Source organism: Podarcis muralis, chromosome 3, assembly GCF_964188315.1.
Source record: "Podarcis muralis chromosome 3, rPodMur119.hap1.1, whole genome shotgun sequence".
Lineage (NCBI taxonomy): Eukaryota > Metazoa > Chordata > Lepidosauria > Squamata > Lacertidae > Podarcis > Podarcis muralis.
Window position 1 is genome coordinate 62880756 of NC_135657.1, and position 22347 is coordinate 62903102.

The window sequence follows — 22347 nt, forward strand, 5'->3', positions numbered from 1 at the left end:
TGGAGCTGTTTATATGAGAAAGTAACTGCTATTTCACTTTCATGCAACGTAGCAGAGAGTAGTTTCGAAGTAACTGTCTTTTATATACTTTCTTTTAACTGTCTTTTATATACTTTCATACAACGTAGCAAAAAGCTATTTCAAAATAACAGTCTATGTTAAAACACTGGGATATCTTTATGTTGAGAGAACATTTAAATGTTGGTCAGGACTCAGGAGGCTTTGTGAGAATTCCTAGTGTAACAATGGGAAAACGCGAGCAGAGGAAGTTCAGTCTTAATGTTATCATCTGCATTTATTTGTATGCTGCCTATGCTCTCATGACACAGAATCATAGAATTGTGAAAAAGTTACATAATGCACTAAGTTACAAAATATAACAAGTAGTTAAACAAGTTAATGAAAACATCTCATAAAATGTACTATGAAATTAAATCCCCTTATAATATGTTATAAGATCTAGCAATATTCCAATAACATTAAAAAATAAATAAATAGCTCACCTCCAAAATGAATGTCCTGCTGTTCCTCCAAGGGACTTGGAAAACCATCCAAATGATTCGATGAACATGGTCTACAATCCGAACAGCTTGCACTGTCATCTGCTTAGCTTCACATAAGTTTTAGTCCTGCAACATCTGGAGGGCCACAATTCCCCATCCCTGACCTGTGTCTTCAGGCTATTCTCTCTCAAGCTGTTCCTGCATCTAGAGCTTGCGTGCATCTCTGCACAGCTCCTATTACAAGATGGAGGTGGTCGTGTAGTGAAATAGATGGTCCATGGGGCTCCTCTCGCTGCTTACGCTGGCTCTTTCTGTAATGTCTGAGGCTGCTCATAAAATGAAAGGCATTGTCACCTTCATTGTTGTGCTTTAACAAAAAGTAATCCATTGCTCTTCAGGGCTTTGAAAGGCAACCTCACTCCTCACAAAGATACAGGGCTTTTTTTTTCTAGAAAAAAGGTGCCAGAACTTGTTGAGCTTTTTTTAGGGGACATCTCCCCTGAAAAAGCTTCTATTCTTACGCTGCCACTGCCTGCAGCCTCTGTAATGCCATGCTGCCATGCCATCATGCTGAAATGCTAAAGAGGTGCCAGAATGTGAAGAGGTGATCTTCACAAGGGCATTTTTCAAGCAAGATTTGCAAACTGATGTGGAGAACGGACCTGAAGGTTGGAAAAATGAGAAGCTGAAAGTGACAGCTCCGCTTGTCCCTACCTGTGGCCCTCCAGATGTTCTTGGCTCTCCCATCAGCACCATAAAACATGTTCAATAGGGAGTGGCAGTTCAGAGAGAGATGGAGGGCACCAGGTTCCTCAGGTGCCAGAACCCAGTTCCAGTAAGTTCTGGCTGAAAAAAGCCCTGCCTAGAATTATATGGGGGAAAGAACTATACTGCCATGTGGCAAGTGATTTGGGGATGGCGGATCTGGCTTATGGGTGAGTGTTTATTGAAATCACATTTCAACCCAGGAGTGTGAAAAGATGCCCATTATTCCTCCTCCACGCAGAGCTGATTCACAGCCCCTATTTTTACTCTCTTTTTTTCTTCATGGAGTTTAAAGGCCAGAATATGCCTCCCACTTTTATTATTTTCACAACAATCCCATCAGATCAGTGAAGGATGGTTACCGCTCATAATTATCCAGCAAACTTCATGACCAAACTTCCCCAGCTCAAGTTGATAATTTTATCCACTCGTAGGGAATTAATACAATAGTCTATAGAGTGTCTGTCTTGATTCGTATAAGCTGCAAGCAAGTTTGTCTGGATGTGGAAACTGGCATTCTCTGTGTTGACATCCTTCCAAAGTCGCCTCTTTTCTTCTCTACTTCCCCTTATGTATCAGCATTACTGGCCTACAGTGTAGTTATAAACAGAGTTAGCCAGATATTTTAATTGCGCTATAAACCTCTTCTTTACTCCACTTTTGGATTTCCTTCCTAGCCTTTCAAAATCTGACTTGCTCTGCAGATCATTCAAAGGAAATAGGAGGTACCATAGGAAGGGTGATTAAAGTTTTACTTGAACATTTGAGTTTTTATGATGCATTTCCCTATTATGTGTAACTTCTTAAAAAAGACATTCTCCTTATATTTTCAGGTGGCATTATTGGTGAATCTTTTGTTTATGACCTAGTGTGCATCGTCCCAATCAGCCATGGCGTACAATGAAGGCATCGCTGGGGACCCTAACCAGTTAGCACAACGCATCACTTCAAATATCCAGAAAATCACACAATGCAGTAAGTTCCTTAAAGCTATTCCTATTTACAAATGTTCCTGTCCCTATATCTTTTATTTTTGTCATGGCAGGTTTAGGAGTTTTGGGTGAAATCCAGTGTTTTCCAAGCAGACTTCTGTTTCTCCCTCTCTTCCTCCTAGCCTCTGCTCAGAGGACCACCCAATATTCAGACCAGATTTTGGGTGGAGGGGCGGCAGCGTAGAGGAGACAGAGAAAGTCTCATAGTACAAGCAGTCATCTGTTCCACTGGCAGATAGGCACAGTATATTGCCCTTTATTGATGAGATCCTTAACATCTCAAAGGTTTGTGCAAATATTGGTTTTATGTCAGTTTTCAAAATTCTGGACTTTGTTAGCAAAACCTTCAGCAGTTCTGCAACTATACTTCAATATCTGGTTTCTGGTGAGGTTTCAGGACCTAGTCATGAATTACACACCTTAACTATCTTATCTGAAGTCTGTTGTACATGTTCTGGGCAGTGAAGGATTGAATTCAGAATGGCCCAGTACTAGGAAAAGGCAGCACAAAATTGAATGGTGTGGAAAGGTGTGTCTAAAAACAATGTACCCAAATGGTCTTCAAAAATCCTCTGTAGATATTTCCTTCTATGAGAGTACTTTGGTCCTAAGGCTATGTTTTGAAGAAAAACTGTTATTGTTGGTTTGCATAAATATGTTGGTAAGATTCCCCCCTCTCCCATATTAAACTGTTGTAGAAAAGAAGAAATTGGAAGAGAGTACTGTGGCACCTTAAAATACATCTTATTGTCACATAGATTTTCATGGACTGAAGTCCACTGGGCCAGATGAATGTGGAGGAAAATTAATCACTTTGAGAATGGTGCTAGAGATCATGAGTGATGCACCATTTGCATGTACATATTGTACCATTATTATTATTATTATTATTATTATTATTATTATTACTATTACTATTATTATTATTATTATTATTTATTTGCTAAACAATTTAGCTTTGGGATGATCTTATCAATGCATACGACCTGATTATTCTTCAGCTGTGAGCAGGTGGCTTGAATCCTCATTAAATTCCATACTGTAATTATTGTTGTGACCTTGTTAAATATATGTGCAGCAAGCTCCAATGCAGCATGATGAAGAGGGCACTTTCTGGTTGCCGTGCCCTTGCTTCTCCTTTAAATGATTAGGAGCTGTATCTGCTGACTTATCTCTTCCTTCCTCCTCCCTTACTTAACTTTCATCCTTCCTCCTCCCTTTGTACTGGGCCACTTATATTTACTCATACCGCTGTAAAAGATCACAACGTCATAATCCTTGTGTGTCACAACACATAGCCTTCTGTAGAACTGTGTGTCGAGCCACACCTTCAGAAACAGTAACTGGTAAAAGCCCTTCTATATGCATTCAGATGTTCTTCCATCTGAAAATCCTTTCGATAGAAAGCTAGCATGCTAGGGAAAATGGTAGGCCTGAGGCTTTCTCCCTCACGTGCTAATTTTGGATAGGCAGAGTGTTACTGATGTGGGAAGCATACAGTCTTCTCCACTAAGTCATGGTAAGAAATCTAATTCCAAAGAACAGTGTCAGACTGTTTCTGAATGTGTGGATTGCCTGCTTCCCTTTCTCATATACCTTTTCCTCAGGGGTGGGGAACCATTATATTTGTCAAGGGCTTAATTATTTATTTGATTGATTGATTGATTGATTGATTGATATATTGCCCTTCATCATAAGATCTCAGGGTGGTTCACAGAATAAAATGCCGGATAAAAACATGAATGTAAGGAAAACAAAACAGCAAAACAATACCCCCCCCCCTTATACTACTACTACTACTACTACTACTACTAATTATTTATTATTTATACCCCGCCCCTCTGGCTGGGTTTCCCCAGCCACTCTGGGCAGCTCCCAACAGAATATTAAAAAGACAATAAAACAACAGTCATTAAAAACTTCCCCGAACAGGGCTGCCTTCAGATGTCTTCTAAAAGTCAGATAGTTGTTTATTTCCTTGACTTCTGATGGGAGGGTGTTCCACAGATAGGGTGCCACTACTGAGAAGGCCCTCTGCCCTTCACACAGACACATTTAAAAGGCTGTAGAATATTAATCAGCCCAAGGCCTGGGTGAAGGGCAACATTTTTGCCTCTTCTGTAATGAAGACCCCAGGCGAGTCTCTCAGGGGAAAGGCATTCCACAAACAGGGAGCCACTACAGAGAACGTCCATTCTCAGGATCTCACATGGAGGAGGCACATGAAGAAAGGCGATGAACACAGAGTTCAGGACAGTTTATATGGGGAGATGCTATATTCTCTTGGGGGTAATGTGCTACTGGGGTGGGGGTTGTGTTATGGTGGGTGGGACCATCCGCTTTTCTCTTCCTAGCTGTCATTCTGCCACGCCACCTTCTCAGTGCTGCTGGGGAAGAGACATGAAGCTAGCTTGAGGGCAATAGGTTTCCCACTCATGCATTGCTTAAATGACTGGTGGCTGCTGCTACATTTGCTTTCTCTCTGGCACATACAAGCTTCTTCTACCAGTTTGACTCATCTTGCATTATGTGGCAATGCCCAGCCCCTTGGGAGGTTCCCCACTTGTGTGTGATGAAATTCTGAAAGGGAAGGGAAACCACATGGGAAAGAAAGACTCCTGTGCACTTATGGTTGGGCTGGCAGGGCAGATGCTGTAGAACTGGTAAAGATGAAAAAGAGGACTGAATGCTAAAAGAGCTTGGGGTGGGAGCATGATGCTGTTTGGAGCTGCTTGATTGATGAAATGTGTATATTACTTCATTAATAAGAACTGAAACAGCCAGTTAGAGAGTGCCCCAAGTTTTAAACACTGAGATGCTTAATACTAAAATAAAATCTTGAAATGGGAGGAGGCTTCAGAGGGGAGATCCCTGAGTTGGAAATGAAAGGGAGTGAAGAGCTTGTCATCCATTTCTTTCTCTCCAAAATTGGTAGAAAGCATGGAAATTGCAAAGCTCGCAGTGGGAGTACTTCTCTCAATAATTTCTCTTTGGGGTTGTCTCAGTTCATAGGGTCCTGTGCTGATCTAGAGACAGAATTGCCAAATAGTGCTTCTTTCTGATTTCCTGCCCCTTTTCCACTTCAGGACTCTGGTATCCCCAAAGTCCTTGAATTGAAAGACGGTGAATGAATGACTGCTAGAAAGTGGGAGGCTCCTTAAACTCTGTCAACATCACAATCTATTTAACCTTGGTAGCCTAATCTGTTAACTTCTGAAGCGTTTTGGTTGGAGCTGAATTCACATTGGAATGCTGTGTGGGTCAAGGGAGGAGAAAATAAATTACTAGTACTAGGAATTTGCTGTCAGAAAAATCAGCCCACATGGATGATGTAATCACTGCTCTAGCACCCAGACTAGATTATTATGAAGGTTTTGCCTTAATGACTAAACAAGACAAACAAGTTCTAATGGTGTAACTTGTTTCTCTTTAATTGGACAATTGCTTTGTGTAGGTGATACGTCAGGCCTATGTGATGTGTAAGGAGTTCATTATAATGCAAGTATTATTTTCAGGTAGCGAATGCAAAGTTCTTGTGCTATGGACATATAATGCAGTTCTTATTTAATGCAGTTCTTATTTAATGCATTTTGCATCATTAACCAGAACTAGAACTGCTTAGCTTTTGCAAATAGGCTGCATGATGTGCTATGAGGCTAAACCCCGGAGTTTCTGGTTGTAATTTAGCATAATAAGCGCTCCAAATTATGAGGTAAAGGCCGGCACTTTTTCTTTGAACCTGCTATGTTGATTGCAAAACTGGGGTGGTTATCTTCTTTAAGGTGACTATTGTGCAGTGATTTGAAAGAATAGTAAAGCACCTACATTTGACTGTAGTCGAAAACTTCCTATATACCATTATTCTCCTCCCATTCCACCTAATGTAGGTTGAATCGTGCAATAGAGCAGTGTCCTTCAATCTCAGGTCCCCAGATGTTGGATTGTGACTTCCATAATCCCTAACTATTAGCTACTAAGGTGACTGGGGATGATGGGAGTTGTAGTCCAACAACAGTTGAATTTATTTATATACTGAATCTATTTATTGAATTTATGTCTTGCCCTTCCTGTAGAGGAAGCCCACTCCCATAGAATGCTGCAATAAAGGGCAATTCCTTCTCTAGCTGATACCCATTCACTTCTCTGTGGAGCTCGATTAAATTGTAAAAATAATAAAAATAAATCTGAATTGTAGGACCATTTTCAGCCAGAAAATAATACATAAAAATCCATTCATCTGGTAGAACAGGAAAACCCTCTGTGCAAGGAAGGGTTTGATAACTATCTCCTATGTCCTAGGTGACTGACAGACGTATATGTGGGCAGCTGGGCTAGAGGGGAAAAATGTGGGTTAGTAACTCAGATAACTGATGGATATCTGCTTGTCTAGAGGGCACTTTTGCCTTTCCCCGCCCCAAGTTGGCTTCAGCACTCTGTGCTAAACTGGTAGGAGGAAATACAGAAGGAAAGAAGAGAGAGCAGTTGGAATGGAGGAGGAACATGCTGAGAGAGGCTGTTGATGACTGCTCTCCATGCCTGAGATCAACAGGGACATAGTTGGGCCCTGTCAGAGAAAAAACATGTGCTTGCTGTTTAGAAGAAGTCTATGGTTTCAAATTGAAACTAGAAGGCACAGCCCCACTTTTGCAAGCTGTTGACATTCAGCTGAGGAGAAAGAGAAGGTCCAGAACTTGTTTGTGCTAACATATATATTTATTTTTAAGGAAATAAGGTCAAGAGAAAGGAAAATACAAAACAAGTGCATTGGTAAGCCCTGCCACATGTGTGTAGTCATAAAGGCCTGCTGTTTATAGAGCAACGCTGAAAAACTTTAACAACTTGTTGCACAGTGCATCCTGCAGAGGGCAGTATTGGGTAACTTTTCTAAGTTACCATTGCAAGAATCCTAGGTGCTAAAATTCAAGCATAAAGAAAAAGATAAGATGTAAGAACATGACAGCTCATTGGCTTTAAAATGATCTTTCCAATTAAACTTCAGTTGTCTAAAGTCTTAATTAACTTGGTCTGCCCTAACTAATTTTTAAGTTAGGTTGTTGCTGTTTGATCAATTTAGGACATGAACAAAGAGAGTATTGTAGCTATGAAAATGTCGTAGAATTTGAGTTGGAAGGGACCCTGAGGATCATCTAGTCCAACCCCCTGCAATGCAGGAATATGCAGCTGTCTCATATGGTGATCGAACCTGCAACCTTGGCGTTATCAGCACCATACTCTAACCAACTGAGCTATCCAGGCTGATCAGATGGAATCTCTTCCTTGTGGATTAACCTAGCATTTGATTATGAAAATGACTTGGTATTCCGTTTCAGTCCATGAACTTGGTGTTTTGCATTAACATGGTAGCAAGCCTCTAGCATAGATGTGGAAGGGGTTACATAGGCAAGAGTTGATAGGATCATCTGCTCTATGTGGCGTTCAGGGCACTCACTCTGCATCCTGTGTGCTAAATGCAAGGGGTCCCCCGTAAGCCTTTAGCGCCTACAATATAGAAGATCCACAACGACAAACACTTTCCTGTTTGTGAATTAGGATGCTTGTGTCTGTTCAAGATGGCCAGCAGGTGGCGTTTATTCATAACATGTGCAGGTGAGCTGTATCCCTCTTCTAACCACATTTCTTTGTAACTAGGACTCATTCCGCACATCTCAAAGGGCTTTGCACTTGTGCCTTGTGGAACAGTAAATGGCTCCTGAAAGTCAGCTACTTTATGAATGGATCTCATGGCCTGAGTTCCACTGAGTGTGTGATTTCCTCAGGCGTATGCTCCCTATAGTAACACCTGACTTCCAACTTGCTGTATTAATAATGGTTGAGACATGAGAAACCTAGGTTGAAATCCTGCTCAGCTGTTCATATGCTGTATGGTTGAATGAGGGTAGTAAGATAGTACTGTTCTCAACTTTGGCTCCACATACTGAATGAGCATGTGGCTCACAACCCATGAGCTCCACCCCTGACATCTGTATGTTTGGAACATAGGGGGTTGCTTTGTCGAAAGTCAGACCAGTTGTCCATCTAGTCATATTGTTGATACGACTGGCAATGACTCTCCAGGGTTTTAGGAACAGGACTGGAAAGACTGGGGGGGGGGGTTGGGGGGGAATCCAAAGGGCATCCAGGATATTACAGGCCCACTAGCTTATCTTCCCCTCTGAGTGAATTGATTTGAAGCATTCTTTCAAAGATAACTTTTATCAAGCATATAGGTGGACAAGAATTAACGTAGTATCTGCAGAGGCAGCTTCTATCTCAGCAGCCTCTAGGAGCTATTTGCCTCCACAAGCAAGTAGATGGGGATGATCAGGTAGTCACTAGTTAATATTGATAAGCTTAGAAATCACAGGCTAAGAGGAGAAATAACCTTATGAATCAGCAACTAGCTAAAGAACAGCCAGCAGAGAGTAGGAATAAGCAAATGTAAGAAGTGGGCTGCCTCCAAGGATTTATATTGGTTGCCAGGGCTTTTAATTCATTGGTAAATGATCTGGAATTAGGGGTGAGCAGCGAGGTAACCAAGTTTACTGATGACACCAATTTATTTAAGGTGGTAAAATAAAATAAAACAGTGATATTGAAGAGCTCCAAAGAAAGATCTCTCCAAATTGGGGAATCAACATTAAAATGGCAAATGCAGCAAGTATAAAGAGATGTGCATTGGGGCAATAATAATAATAATCCCAACTTCAAATATATGCTGATGGAGTCTGAGCTGGTGGTTACTGACCAAGAAAGGGATCAGGAAAGGGATTGTGATTGTGGTGGATAGTTCAGTGAAGAAGGTGAATTCCTTTTGGGGAAATCATTAGGAAGGGAATTGAAAATGAAGCAGCCAATATAATATTGCTTTTTATGCACATGATGCAGCTACACTTGAAATAGTTTTGGTCACCGCACCTAAAGGATATTGTAGAGCTGGGAAAGCTGCAGAAAAGGGCAAGCAAAATGACCAAGGGGTGTAGTTAAATTATGGAATTCACTGCTACAAGATGTGACGATGATTCCCAACTTGAATGACTTGATGACATGTCATGATGACAATATATTAACTCCAATGGGATGCGGGTGATGCTGTGGTCTAAACCACTGAGCCTCTTGGGCTTGCTGATCAGAAGGTTGGTGATTTGCATCCCCACGACGGGGTGAGCTCCCATTGCTCCCAGCTCCTGCCAACCTAGCTGTATGAAAGCATACCAGTGCAAGTAGATAAATAGGTACCACTGTGGCGGAAAGGTAAATGGTGTTTCAGTGCGCTCTGGTTTCCATCATGGTGTTCCGTTCCACCAGAAGTGGTTTAGCCATGCTGGCCACATGACCTGGAAAGCTGTCTGTGGACAAACACTGGCTCCCTCGGCCTGAAAGTAAGATGAGCACCGCAACCCCTTAGTTGCCTTTGACTGGACTTAACTGTCCAGGGGTCCTTTACCTATACGATCTCCAGTATTGAAGGCAATATGCTTCTGAATACAAGTTGCTGGAAATCACACATTGAGAGAGTGCTCTTGCACATATATCCTGCTTTTAGGGTTCCCATAGGCATTTTGTTGTGGAAGAGCATGTTGGACTAGACAGGACAGACAAAAGGTGCATTGGGGCTCTTGAAATGTTTTAAGTTTAAAAACATGGTTTGAAAGGCTTTCGTTTTCAGCAGTTCAGCTGTAACATGATCTTTTTTTGTGTACGTGTATGTATAGCTTTGCTTTTGAAAACTTCGCTGAATTTGACCTACCACAGCTCTGTCAACTGGTATATGTTTCTGAATTGTCAATTAGAGATGCATGAAATTGTGGTGGAAATGTATCATTTACAAAAACCCTCTTCCTCTTTTTGCAAACAGCTGCAGAAATACAAAGAGTACTGAATCAACTTGGAACGCCACAAGACACGCATGAATTGCGGCAACAGCTGTAAGCGCTTCATGAGATGACCTTCATTTAACTGCATTGTAGATAGCCTCTCAATATGTGTTCCTGTCTTACCAAAGTGCTCTGCGTCTTTGAAACATTTGAGAACAGAAAAGGAGTGTGGGGATAAACCAACATCTTATCTGTATGTTGACTTGTTAATCCTCCAAGTTGCATTGTTGGCACTATTAAGCACCCAGATGGTGTTGGAAGCAAGAATGTACGGAGCCAACAAAGCCCACTGAGGTTCTTTTAAAAGTTCAAACCACTTTCATGTTTGCTACTTCCGGCATTTTGGAAATGACTCTTAGGCTTTTGACAACAGTTTCAGCAAGTTAGGTTTTGTTAAGTGATGCAAAAGTATAGTATAGTATGAAATCAAAAGAAGGAATGTATTCCAAAATAACTGCGAAGGAGAGAGAGAGAGAGAGAGAGAGAGAGAGAGAGAGAGAGAGAGAGAAAGAAAGAAAGAAAGAAAGAAAGAAAGAAAGAAAGAAAGAAAGAAAGAAAGAAATTAGGAATGCATTGTTTCTACAGTGTTATGTTGGCAAGTGTCACTCATGCACCGGAAGGTTATGTAGATCAAATGTAATATTTAGATTAGCCTGAAGCCACATGTATACAGCCCTGTGCCTACAGGTTTTTATTGGTGGTTTCTACAGATCTTGGTTGTTAATATCTTTTGTGCCCCTGCTCATTTGTGAGAAATTTGCTTCAAATAATAATAGAATCTCCTGAAACAGGGGTGTTGGGCATATACATGGACACTAAAAGAGCTGGCTTTGCAGTTAATATCACTGGGCATGCTAACTAATGCCTACCAACTTCCACTTGGGCCTGATTGCCAGAGCTTTGTCCAGATTTAACTGGTAGATCAGGGTGCCTTGTGTTTTTTAAAACAGGAAGAGTTTACTGCAACCTGTTCTCTAGCTGGCCTTTTTCTTCAATAGACGCAGGAGCTGTTGATTAAGGAATGCTTACAATAATCAAGTACATCATGTTGCTACTCAAATCATGGTTCTACATTAGAATATGTTCATTTCCTTAGAATTAACTTGTGATCATAATTCCGGGGTGGAGGGGGGGAGAGAGAGATTTTTACTCTTATCCTTTTCCAAAAAAGAATATGTAAGCCTCCTCCTGAACATGGTGTTAGTCATAATTTAAAATGTTTTCTCTCTTTCCCCTTCCCATATTGACTATTTACATTTTAAAATACCGAATCTACTTTTCATGGCCCATCTATCAACCTGTCAGACAAATGCAATCTTTATCATTTAAGTACTCTTTTTAAAAAATAAAATAAAAAAGATTTAAAGCAAAGTTTGGTCCACTACTTCTCAATTCTTCATTCTTGGTTTCTACAGAAGTGGAACCAGCAGTTATTTTGCAAATATGAAATAATATAGGTGCCTTTCCTGAAGGTTTATTTCTAAAGATATTCAGCAATGGAGTAAAAACATTGGTTGAGTAATCCAGTCACTGAGACTGGATCTATAACACTGAGTCACTATAACTTTCTGTTTTAGGCAGCAGAAGCAGCAGTATACAAACCAACTTGCCAAAGAGACAGACAAATACATTAAGGAGTTTGGATCTCTGCCTTCAATAAGCGAGCAGGTATAAAAATGTGTTATTTTTTAAAAAACAACAACCTAAAACTGCCTTTTTCATTTCTTCCATGTGTGTTTGAAAACATTTTACTCCTGAGGCATACCAAGCAAAATACATTAATGGAACTTGGTTTGTAGTATAATTAAGAGGCCAAGTATTTTTTGAACTACTAGGATTATAGGATTTACTTTGGTACAGGCACTTGGATTATGATCATTTTAATCATTTTGACTGTGCAATCCTGTGCACAGTTAGGCTGCTTAAATCCTATTGACTTTAGTGGGGTTTAAGCAGTCTAAATATGTGCAGAACTTGGACATTTTTGTCTTAACTGTGAGTGTGCTTGTATGGTATTATATGGGGAAATGAAATTAACATTCATTTCAGGGCAATTGTCTTACAGCCATTCTAACAAATAGCTTAATATTTTCTCATTATGCCATTAGAAAGAGTACAGGTCTGCCTGTGTTTGGCTTTGAGGAAGGAGTAAAAGCGGAGGAAATCCAGCACTACTTCATTGGTGGGGAACCTGTAACCCTCCAGATATTGTTGGAATACAACAGACATTATCACTGAACATTGGCCATGCTGGCTGAGGCTTTTGGGAATTGGAGTCCAACAATATCCAGAGAGCTGCAGGTTCCTATTTGCTCAAAATATGTGCAATTATATAGCGTTTTCCTTCAGCTTCTTCTGTATCGTGTTAAAAATTGAGGCGTCGTCATGTTAACTCTGGGGGAAATTATTTTGCCAGTCATCTCCCCACTGTCATGCTGGTGGCATTTTTATGCTAAAGGACACAGCACAAAATTTCTCTCATAGAGTAGTGCTTAGGTGGGGCACTACTGGTTTAAATGACTGCCTCTCTTGCATTCTTGCCTCTCTGTCAGAAGCTAGAACCCAGCATGGACTAGTCACTAGGGGATAGCTATGGGGTGCCAATTTTGAACTGTTGCTTAGCGATGAAGCCCTTTACACTATCGTTAATGCATATTAATTGCAGATCTTTTACATTCAGGGGAAGGGGTGTACATGCTATGGCATGGCGCTACTTACAATTGCTGTCCTTGTCCACCTATCTGTGCAAGTGCTGGACTTTCACTGCAATCCATTCCAAATCTTGAGTGGGACTTCAGTGATGTGCGAGGCTTTGGTGTCATAAAAAGCACCATTCAGTGACCAGAGGCTTTGCAATAATAAAATGCCCTTCCACAACTTAGATAAATGTGTGTTCATCACACTGTATAGTTGAAAAGAGAGTGAGGATGCATCCATGTGTAGAATACTTTTGTCCATATCGCCCCTGACCTTACTTGATGTCTGCCTTAATGAAATGTGCAGTCATATATGCTGCTTCTGTTCAGCAGCTTGTAGAAAACTCCTGCACTGAATAATAAACAGATGACTGACTCCGGGCCAGTTAAATAACAACTGTACAATAAATTTATCTCATTTTATCACGTATGTAATATGTATTACATTTTGCCCCTTAGCGTCAGAGAAAAATACAGAAGGACCGACTTGTAAATGAGTTCACTACAGCACTGACGAATTTCCAGAGGGTCCAAAGACAAGCTGCTGAGAAAGAGAGAGAATTTGTAGCCAGAGTGCGAGCCAGCTCTAGGGTATCAGTAAGTATATACCAATGTATGTGTGATGTTTCCATTTACAGTTGTACCTTGGAAGCCAAATGGCTTGGCTCCCGAAAAAATCAGCTCCTGAACGATCAAAACCCAGAAGTTAGTGTTCTGGTTTTTGAACAATTGTCGGAAGCCAAACGTCCGGTGCAGCTTCCGCGGCTTCTGATTGGCTGCATCCTACAGCCAATCAGAAGCCACACTTGGGTTTTAGAACGGTTCCGGGAGTCGAACGGACTCCCGGAACACATTCTGTTCAAAAACCTAGGTACCACTGTATAAAATCTGTTTCAGGGTTTTAACTTTTGCATGTTTTAAAGTAGGTTTGTAAATCTTTATTGGTTATACTGTTTTACCTTTTATAAACCGCTTTGAGGGTTTTCTTTACAATCACGTGGTACATAAATTAAAAAAAAATAAACAAATAAACAAATTACATAGAATAATGAGGAATCAGGGTAGAATTTATCATTTATCTACTCTAATACTACTTTAGCAGTTATCTCCATATTAGGATGCATGGTGAAATGTGTGTTTCACATGCAATCAGTTGCTAAGCTCCATTTGTGAAATGAATGACAAGCTCTTGAATTTCACCTGTAACAAAAAGTTGTGGCTTTTTAAATTGTTATTATTAAAGCACTAGATAATCTCTTAGGGCCGCAAGCAAGGGTGGAGCTTTTTGGTTGGGGTGGAATAGAACACGGGAAGCTTTCATGTGGTCAGAGTTGGGTTTGAATACAATAGCATGCAGGACCCAGAAGACCCTGTCAGCATGCCTGATTTTGTCAGCATGTGGCTTTGCGGGCAATTGCCTGGGGAACACGGTGTGGTTTCTCATGTTTGTTGATCTGAAGCTGAGTGATATTTACGTGAGTAGGAATTACCACATAATTGCAAACAGGTCTCATCTAGTAGCATCTACGGCAGCAGAAACTAGCATAAAGGTGAAATAAGCTTTTGCAAGAATTGACACCCAAGGCTGGATCTAGAAGCGTTTCAGTTTAAAGCATTGTAAGTTTAAACGGGGAAAACAGGTAGAGAAAAACGGGACTTCACGACGCCATCTGGTGGCACAATGTTATATCACGCATACAGCACATATAAATCGCTTTTTCTTTACCTGTCTAGCTGAGTGCTAAGATCAGTGCTTTTTTCACATTTTGTGAATCTAAGTTTGGCCTCATTGAGGGGCAGCATTTCAATATGAGTAGGAAAATGAGAGTACCCCTAAACATTTTTTAAAGAAAAAAAGCACTGCCTAAGAGAATATAAATTCATCCATCTTATTCTATCATGGCTGCTCTACTTTGTGCATTAAATATTCCATAAGTGTTGGGTATGGTGGGTATGCAGATCTAGCAGGGTCCAGACCAACCTAATGTGAGCAAGAAGTTAAGGTGGTTATAAGAAGTGTTATGACACTGAAGTGATCTTGCTTCTTTTCTGTTTTTACTGATTATTTTTTTTTTGGGGGGGGGGGAGATGTTGACTTGGATCCTAAGATGAGTTAAGTTAAAGAAGTTCACAGAAGGAAGTCATTTTTTCCCCTAGTGTAGAAACTTACACCTGCAATTGCATTACTTTTCCCCCTTCAGGGAGTGCTAAGGATATAACACAAATTAAATTGGGCTGATCCAACTTTTCCTTTTTCCTTATACCTTCTTTTTTGTGGATGTGTCATATTGAAGCAGATGTAATTCCATGCCTCAGAATAAGTTGTTTTTCCAACTCTTAACTTTGCAGGGTGGTGCCCCAGAAGAAAGCTACAAAGAAGGAACACTTGTGTCCTGGGACAGGTAGGAAGTGCTGTAAAACCTGACATTGTTTCATTTATTGAATTAAGTAAATTAGGTAAAAAACTCTGTGCGCACATAATATTGCTATAAATTCTAAAATCACTCACAAGTAGGCAATAAAACCTGTTGAAGTTTTTTTTTTTTATGAGGTGTCATAAATGTGGTGCTTTCATTGCCAAAGTGTGATGTGATCTTAATCCTGCATTGTTCTGTTAGAAAAACTTAACAGTTTTTATATGTATTTTCTCTTAAGAGCTTCCATTAATGACTTTCACTCGGTGGGTACTGTGTGTGGTATTCAAATAGGTCCCACAATCTGGTTGTCAGTGGCAGCTAGCAATCAACGTTCCTGTGTAAAGTATATTAATGAATAATCTGCTTGGATATCCTGTGTGCTTTAACTTATAGCCAGCCTCAGACCCAAGTCCTAGAAGAAGAAATCACAGAAGATGACCTTCGTCTTATTGAGGAGAGAGAGTCTGCCATCAGGCAGCTTGAGGTGAGCTGAGGGCAAAGTTTAGAAAAGCACTGAGATCAAGAGCAGAATTGTCTTTCCTTAATTTGACAGTCTATTTTTAAAAACTTCTCTTGTGGTATTGGTTCACCCTACCCCAGTATTTGTTGCCCTTAAGTCTTGTGCTTCCATGTGATTGATTGAATGTCAGTTTCCAAGACCAAAGAAAAGGTCTTATCCTGCACCACCTAGTGAACCATGCTCACTAAAGTACATCTATATTTCAGAATTTTAATTCCTAAACCATAAATGGAGTGAAACAGTGTCTAAGTAAAGATAACGATTTTTTTTGCTAAATGGCACAGTCTAGGCCCACTTGATCCTATTGATTTCATTGGGGGAATTACACCTCTGATTTATCTAGCTAAAACAGGGAGACTAGATTGTACCTTAAAAAAGACATGGATTGCACAGAGTTGAACACTTTGGTGTCTCATTAACACAAAGCTATCAGGACTGGAACTGATCATGGTTATACCCTAATTAATTAGCTAAAACATTCCATATGCAAATACATGACATCCAATTTGTTTTCCAGATATGTTCAAAGTAGCATGGTGAATGTTAAAGGATTTGTGTGTGCTGCTTGCTGTTTTGTGGTTTCGTAGTCCAACCATCTCTTCCCCCCAACCATTTGTTCTGTCACTTTTTCCATTTTTTTCTACACGTTGCTGGGAGTGAATTCCTGCAGTTGTGCTAAGGGCTGTTGGAGATGTATAAACATGAACATCTTCTGTGTTTACAGGCAGACATTTTGGATATTAATGAAATATTTAAAGATCTGGGGATGATGATTCATGAACAAGGAGATGTGATAGGTAAGCATAACATTTGGGCACAGTAGCTGGATTCAGTTAGCATCTAGAAATCTCCTGGTAATTTGATAAAAGCTAGAGTTAGCTGTTTCCCAGTCATCTGGTTAGGTGAAATTTGGCTTGTGAAGAATCTGAATATGCCATGCGTCTTCTGGATTTTATTAACTGACATGTAGCTGCCTTATATTTCAGGCTAAAAGAGATACAATATGAAATGTGCTCAAGGGGCTGTTCTGTTTTGTTGTGGGAAAAGTGTACTTCAGCTTGGTTTCTTCTATTACAACTTACATGGTTCTTGACAGCTTTTCAGATTTCAAAGGAGCTGTGCCCTCCTAGGATTAAATTCAGAGCATGTTCAGAATGAAGAGTTGACATAAAAAGCATTATGCATAAGAAAAATCTATGTTTTAAGTATACACTTTATAGACCTATACATTAAGCTCAGGAAGGTGCTGAACTTTTAAACAGATTTTTTTCAAAAAAAGAAAAACCGTGCCTGCATACAGAGTGGGTGAGCAATGCCACCACGGTGGCCTTAGTTGCAGTCATTTTTGTCCAGGATACAGTCTGTTTCCACAAGTTGGTTATGATCATACCTTGGGGAAATAGCTTACGTTTTCCTTCTCTGCATGTGTAACCGAAGCCTATTAGTTGGGGTGAAAAATCCTAAGCACATTTAGTAGGAGTGGAATCACACCTTAAAAAAAAAAAAAAAAGTGGGAGGGCTGCCATTAAAAATGATGATCTTGCATTGAGTCCCACCCCCTGCCACTACTTAAAGTTACCCACTGTAATGTGTAGTTCAACTTGTCAGTATCAGTACAGTATGTATGTCCCTGCCAGTGCCTCATCTTTGACTACTGCCAGCAGGAGCAAATAATGCACATTGTAATGATCTCAGGTGGAGGCTCAGGCAATTCCCCACTCCCATGTTGGAAGAAAGTGCAAGGCAGGTCAAAGGACTGCAGGGGCTGCCCCTTGCTGCCCACACGTGTAGCAGCCTCCCACCATAACTGCCTGTGCATCTGACTGGTATGTGAATCAGTCAGTTGGGTCACCATAACCCTTCTCATGCTAGCCAGATACCCAAATTGCAGGGGTGCGATGTCAATGGGTTGGTATTGTCGGGAGGGTGTATGTGTTAAGCTGAATGAGCCACCATCCGCTCCATGTCCTTTGTTACCTGTAGTTTTTTCCTGGTTTGTTTCAGCTGAACGTTCTTGCAAATAAGTATGCCTATGATTTCCCCCCCTTTCCTGTGTCATAGTCAAGTAACAGGACTAAAGATGTAAGGTTCCAGAGCAATCTCTATCTGTTACTGAGAATTTCACTCTGCCTTCAGATTAAAGTCTCCGTGGTTTATTTTTCTCCTCAAAGACAGCATAGAAGCCAATGTAGAAACAGCTGAAGTCCATGTCCAGCAAGCAAATCAGCAGTTGTCCAGAGCAGCAGACTACCAGGTAAATATGAGCTGAAGCAGTTAGATTGTGTTGGGAATTTTCCATCCTTTGATTAAAAAATTGAAGCTTAATTCTCAGACTTACTAAGAGGCTAGCAATGTGAGGTACAGGTGACTCACTCTCCTCTAGGCCATATTTTTAATGATCGTTTTTAATGCTCTGCTTTTCCAACAAAAAATCAGAGCAGTTTACAATCGTATTAAAAACACACACACATACTAAACATTCCATTTGTAATAAGGGAGGCGGGATGAGTTAAAGCACAAATATACACCGCTCAAAATCATGCATGGACAGGAATATCTTTGTACGGTTCCTGAATGCTGACCTTGAAGGCAACAAGCAGACCTCTTGGTTCCACAGGATGGGTTGCAGGTGTGTGGTGCTGAAACAGAAAAGGGCCCATCTTTCAACCTCCAAGGCACATTGCTCCATCGTCTTCAAAGACAGATGGGTGCCAGCAACAATTTAATCACCAGCTGCCTTATCTCAAAAAAGTGGAGGGATCCAGAGAAGGACTTCCAGTGCAGATATGACAAGGGAATTATATGAGAAGGTGGTCCTTCAGATGCTTTGAGGCATGGCCATCTTGGGTTTTAAACCAAAACCATCACTTGGAATTACACTCACACACCAGAAGCCTTGCCAACTCCTTTTGGACAGGCAGAAAGCCTTTGAAGGCAGCTCCATGTAGAGTGCATTACATTAAACCATGCCATGACCAGAAGATGGATAACTGTAGCAAGCACTTTGTTGCAACTTTTCATGGATAGCTAAGTTGGGGAAATGCAGTTTGATCCACAGGGGCCACTTGGGTCTCCGAGGATAAGGCCCAATCTAAAAGCAGTCTCAAGCGGCAAGCCTGATAATGTAGTGCAGTATTGGGAAACATTTGTCAGGCTTAGGGCTGCATTCCATCATGGTCAAAGTTCAGGGGATGGAGCAGAATCAAAAAGTGGGTGAGAGCAGAGACCAAAGTGGGTAGAGCAACAAATGCGACTTTTACCTTTGTACAGTAAAAGTCGTGTGTTGCAATCATAAGAAGGTCAAGAGATCTCTACACACACAAAACCATCCTCTCTCCAGGCAAGCAAGAACTATGATCCCAGTTCAAGGATACATTTCAGCCATGCAAAAGCCCTTAAGACCAGGACTGCTGACCTGGGGACAGCCCTGAGGCACAGATTGAAAACATTTGTTAACCGTAATGACCATGAACCTATTTAATACACTGCACTGAAATGGAAAGCAAGTGGCTTTTAAGAGGTGTGCTCTCATGTTTATTGGACAGACTGTCCCATCACATGTATAGTATTTATGAAAACTAACTTTAGCACAGTTGTGAATGTTACACTCATCAAACCTACTTAGTTCTGATTCCCCAGTAGTAAAATTATTCTTTTTATGAACAGAATAAGTAATGTGTAATCTAAAAAGTTGTTGAGAGATCTAAGTACCACAAATTTTAATAGGTTTCCCTATGAGTTGGGGTTTTTCAGGTTTTAAAAGCAAACTATTGAGTGCCCATAACTTAGTCTTTTCTGTAAATCTAAACAGTGACTAAGGCTGCAATTCTAACCCAGTTTGCCTAACAGTAAATTGCATTGAATTCTGTAGGACTTATTTCTGAGTAGACACGGTTAGGATTGCATGGTTGCTAGCTCAAAATCGCCAGAGACCTCTAACTTGCAAGTTCTCAACTTGCACTCTGTCTCTCAATGAAACATGTGAACTGTCTCAGTTTTGGGTTCTGTAGGGTTTCGTTAATGTTGTGTTTTCTATATGGAGGGAATTTGCTTCAAATGGAAGAGCAATATTCAAACCATGGGTATCCCCACCTGAAGTCTGAAATGTTTAAACACAATTTTCCATGCCACCAGTGAGAACTGGATGGTAGATCATCTGACGATGGAACACTTTGAACCGTTCAGTTCAGGAATTTCTACGCTGACAGTCTCCTCTTTTGCTTCCCCACAGCGCAAGTCCCGCAAGAAATTGTGTATCCTCATTCTTGTGCTTGTTGCAGGAGCAACTATCCTTGGCCTCATCATCTGGGGAGCAACAAAATCATGATGTGCTAAATTACGTAGTAGAGTTTCCAGTCGTGTCTCATTGTGAAGCTGTTCAGTAAATGACGTGCCCATCTTTATCACTTCTGCTTTGTCACAAGATGCATTTTTAATCCACGAGTGCTTCCCTCTCAGCTTGTGTAGTACGATTAATTTGAATTCATCGCGGCAATGTAACTTGCCAATACTCGATCAAGGTATAGGCAACTTCTTATATGGTGCTTACTACTCTTCTCTTTACCTCCAGGTGTGGATCTGTTGATCAAGTAGGCCATGCTCTCTCTCTCTCTCTCTCTCTCTCTCTCTCTCTCTCTCTCTCTCACACACACACACACACACACACACACACACACACAGTTGTCTTGCAAGGTCATTCAGCTGAACCCTTTAGAGGCATCATAGAGGGGCTTGTGAGCAGGATGCAAATTGTCAAACACACTGTTTGATATGTCAGCTTAACCCCCAACTTTATAGGGCCAAGTTAATTTACTGCAACAATAAATTCATCAATCACTTTCAATGACTGTTACTATTAACCTGTATCTCTGGACTAAGTGAAACATTTCTCATTTCTGAGATCACACACACACACACACACACACACACACACACACACAAACATGGTCCCAAGGATTTCTTTCCATAAACTAGTGGAAATCTCTGTCCACTGACTGACTCTCTGCACAGTTCAAATCTAATAACTGGGTTACTGGAGGTTGGAGCCTTGCTTCTGTTGTTATCTTTCTGACTTAATCTTTCTGAAACTTTTTTGGATTAAATGTGCAGTTTCTGTTTTACAAAAGAACGGTATCTTTCTCTTCATATTTTGATATTAAAAACCTGATACTGGGTATCAGCAAACTTGGCAAAGGCTAATCTAGCAAAAAGGGTTTGATAATGATAGGCTGTGTGTTTGTACTTATCTTTAAAAGATAAGTCTTTGGAATACATTTAAAAATTAGCTAAGATTTGCACCTTAATTTATGTACTTGTTAGGTATTTGAAGTTTAAAGTATGCTGGTGAAATTAATATGTATAGTGACTTAGCGTCAAACTTGGCTCTCTGATTTGAATCTCCAATAATGTACACATTCCTAACTAGAAAACTGTTTCTAGTTGGTTTGTATCTCAAGGCAACACAGCTGGATTGGGGCAGTGGGGGATTCACAATCATGGATTTGTATACTTGTGAACATCTGTACAAGATCCCCCACAGGACCAAAGCAGCCGAGAAGAAGGAAGCCATTTGGATTGGGAATACAGCATGGGGACAGGATCAGACATGTCCCATTTCATGGCCCCAATCTGAAGGGGAAAGGGTTTGCCTCTGCATTTACCCTTTAAAAACAACAACAGGTGATCTGGTGATGGATAACCTCACTATCTTTACTACTTTGGTCTTCATATTCCTGTATATGATGGTGACTAGTGAAAATTCTGAGTTGTGTACTGCTTGAATTCAGGGCTGTCAGGCCAATATAAACATCAAACCTGGTGTTTTTGTTTTTAACAAAGTGATTGATCCCTCATTGTATTAGTAAGTACTAGGAGTCCTGAACAGAGTTTGGAAAGTTTTGACTTCCAGATGATTAAGCTGAATTTAATTCTCTCAAGTCCTGAGGTTTTTTTATTAAAAAAACAACAACTTGATTATTATTATTTTTGGTTCCATTTTGTAGTAACATATTGGAAAAGTTATTCATTGTTATCTGCGAAGTAATCAGGTTATTTTTTAATATATTATTGAAGTAATTAAAATGTATTGCACAAATATTATCTCTAGCTTATACATCTTTTGTATGCAGTTTGATAGAGAAGCAATGTTTACATGATAAGCTCTGAGACTTGTGATTTGGGGAAAACTGAAAGTATCTACAATCGAAATTTGGATTGCACCATCTAAATAAAGGCAATTTTGAAAGTGAATGCTTTGCAGGTTGTCCTTTGCCATTTAGGTAAAGGTAAAAGGTAAAGGACCCCTGGATGGTTAAGTCCAGTCAGAGGCAACTATGGGGTGTGGCGCTTATCTTGCTTTCAGGCTGAGGGAGTTGGCATTTGTCCACAGACAGTTTTCTGGGTCATGTGTCCAGCATGATTAAACCACCTCTGGTGCACAGAGGACCATGACAAGTGCCGGAGCGCATGGAAATGCCATTTACCTTCCTACCACAACGGTACCTATTTATCTACTTACACTGGTGTGCTTTCGAACTACTAGGTTGGCAGAAGCTGGGACAGCAACAGGAGCTCACCCTGT

At 40.5% G+C, this 22347-nt stretch overlaps 1 protein-coding gene across 2 annotated transcripts in view; it reads left to right on the forward strand.

Annotated features, from left to right (window-relative positions):
• Window positions 1-22016, forward strand: part of STX7 (syntaxin 7) — a 28044-nt gene extending 6028 nt beyond the window's left edge. For both annotated transcript variants that reach the window (XM_028723442.2, XM_028723444.2), the window contains exons 2-10: window positions 2102-2243; window positions 10116-10185; window positions 11712-11802; window positions 13290-13427; window positions 15180-15232; window positions 15641-15731; window positions 16492-16564; window positions 17939-18021; window positions 19999-22016. In XM_028723442.2, the coding sequence (XP_028579275.1) occupies window positions 2159-2243; window positions 10116-10185; window positions 11712-11802; window positions 13290-13427; window positions 15180-15232; window positions 15641-15731; window positions 16492-16564; window positions 17939-18021; window positions 19999-20094 (780 nt within the window). In that variant the 5' untranslated portion in view covers window positions 2102-2158 and the 3' untranslated portion in view covers window positions 20095-22016. The remainder of the gene's footprint in view (window positions 1-2101; window positions 2244-10115; window positions 10186-11711; window positions 11803-13289; window positions 13428-15179; window positions 15233-15640; window positions 15732-16491; window positions 16565-17938; window positions 18022-19998) is intronic.
• The last annotated feature ends 331 nt before the right edge of the window (window positions 22017-22347 follow it).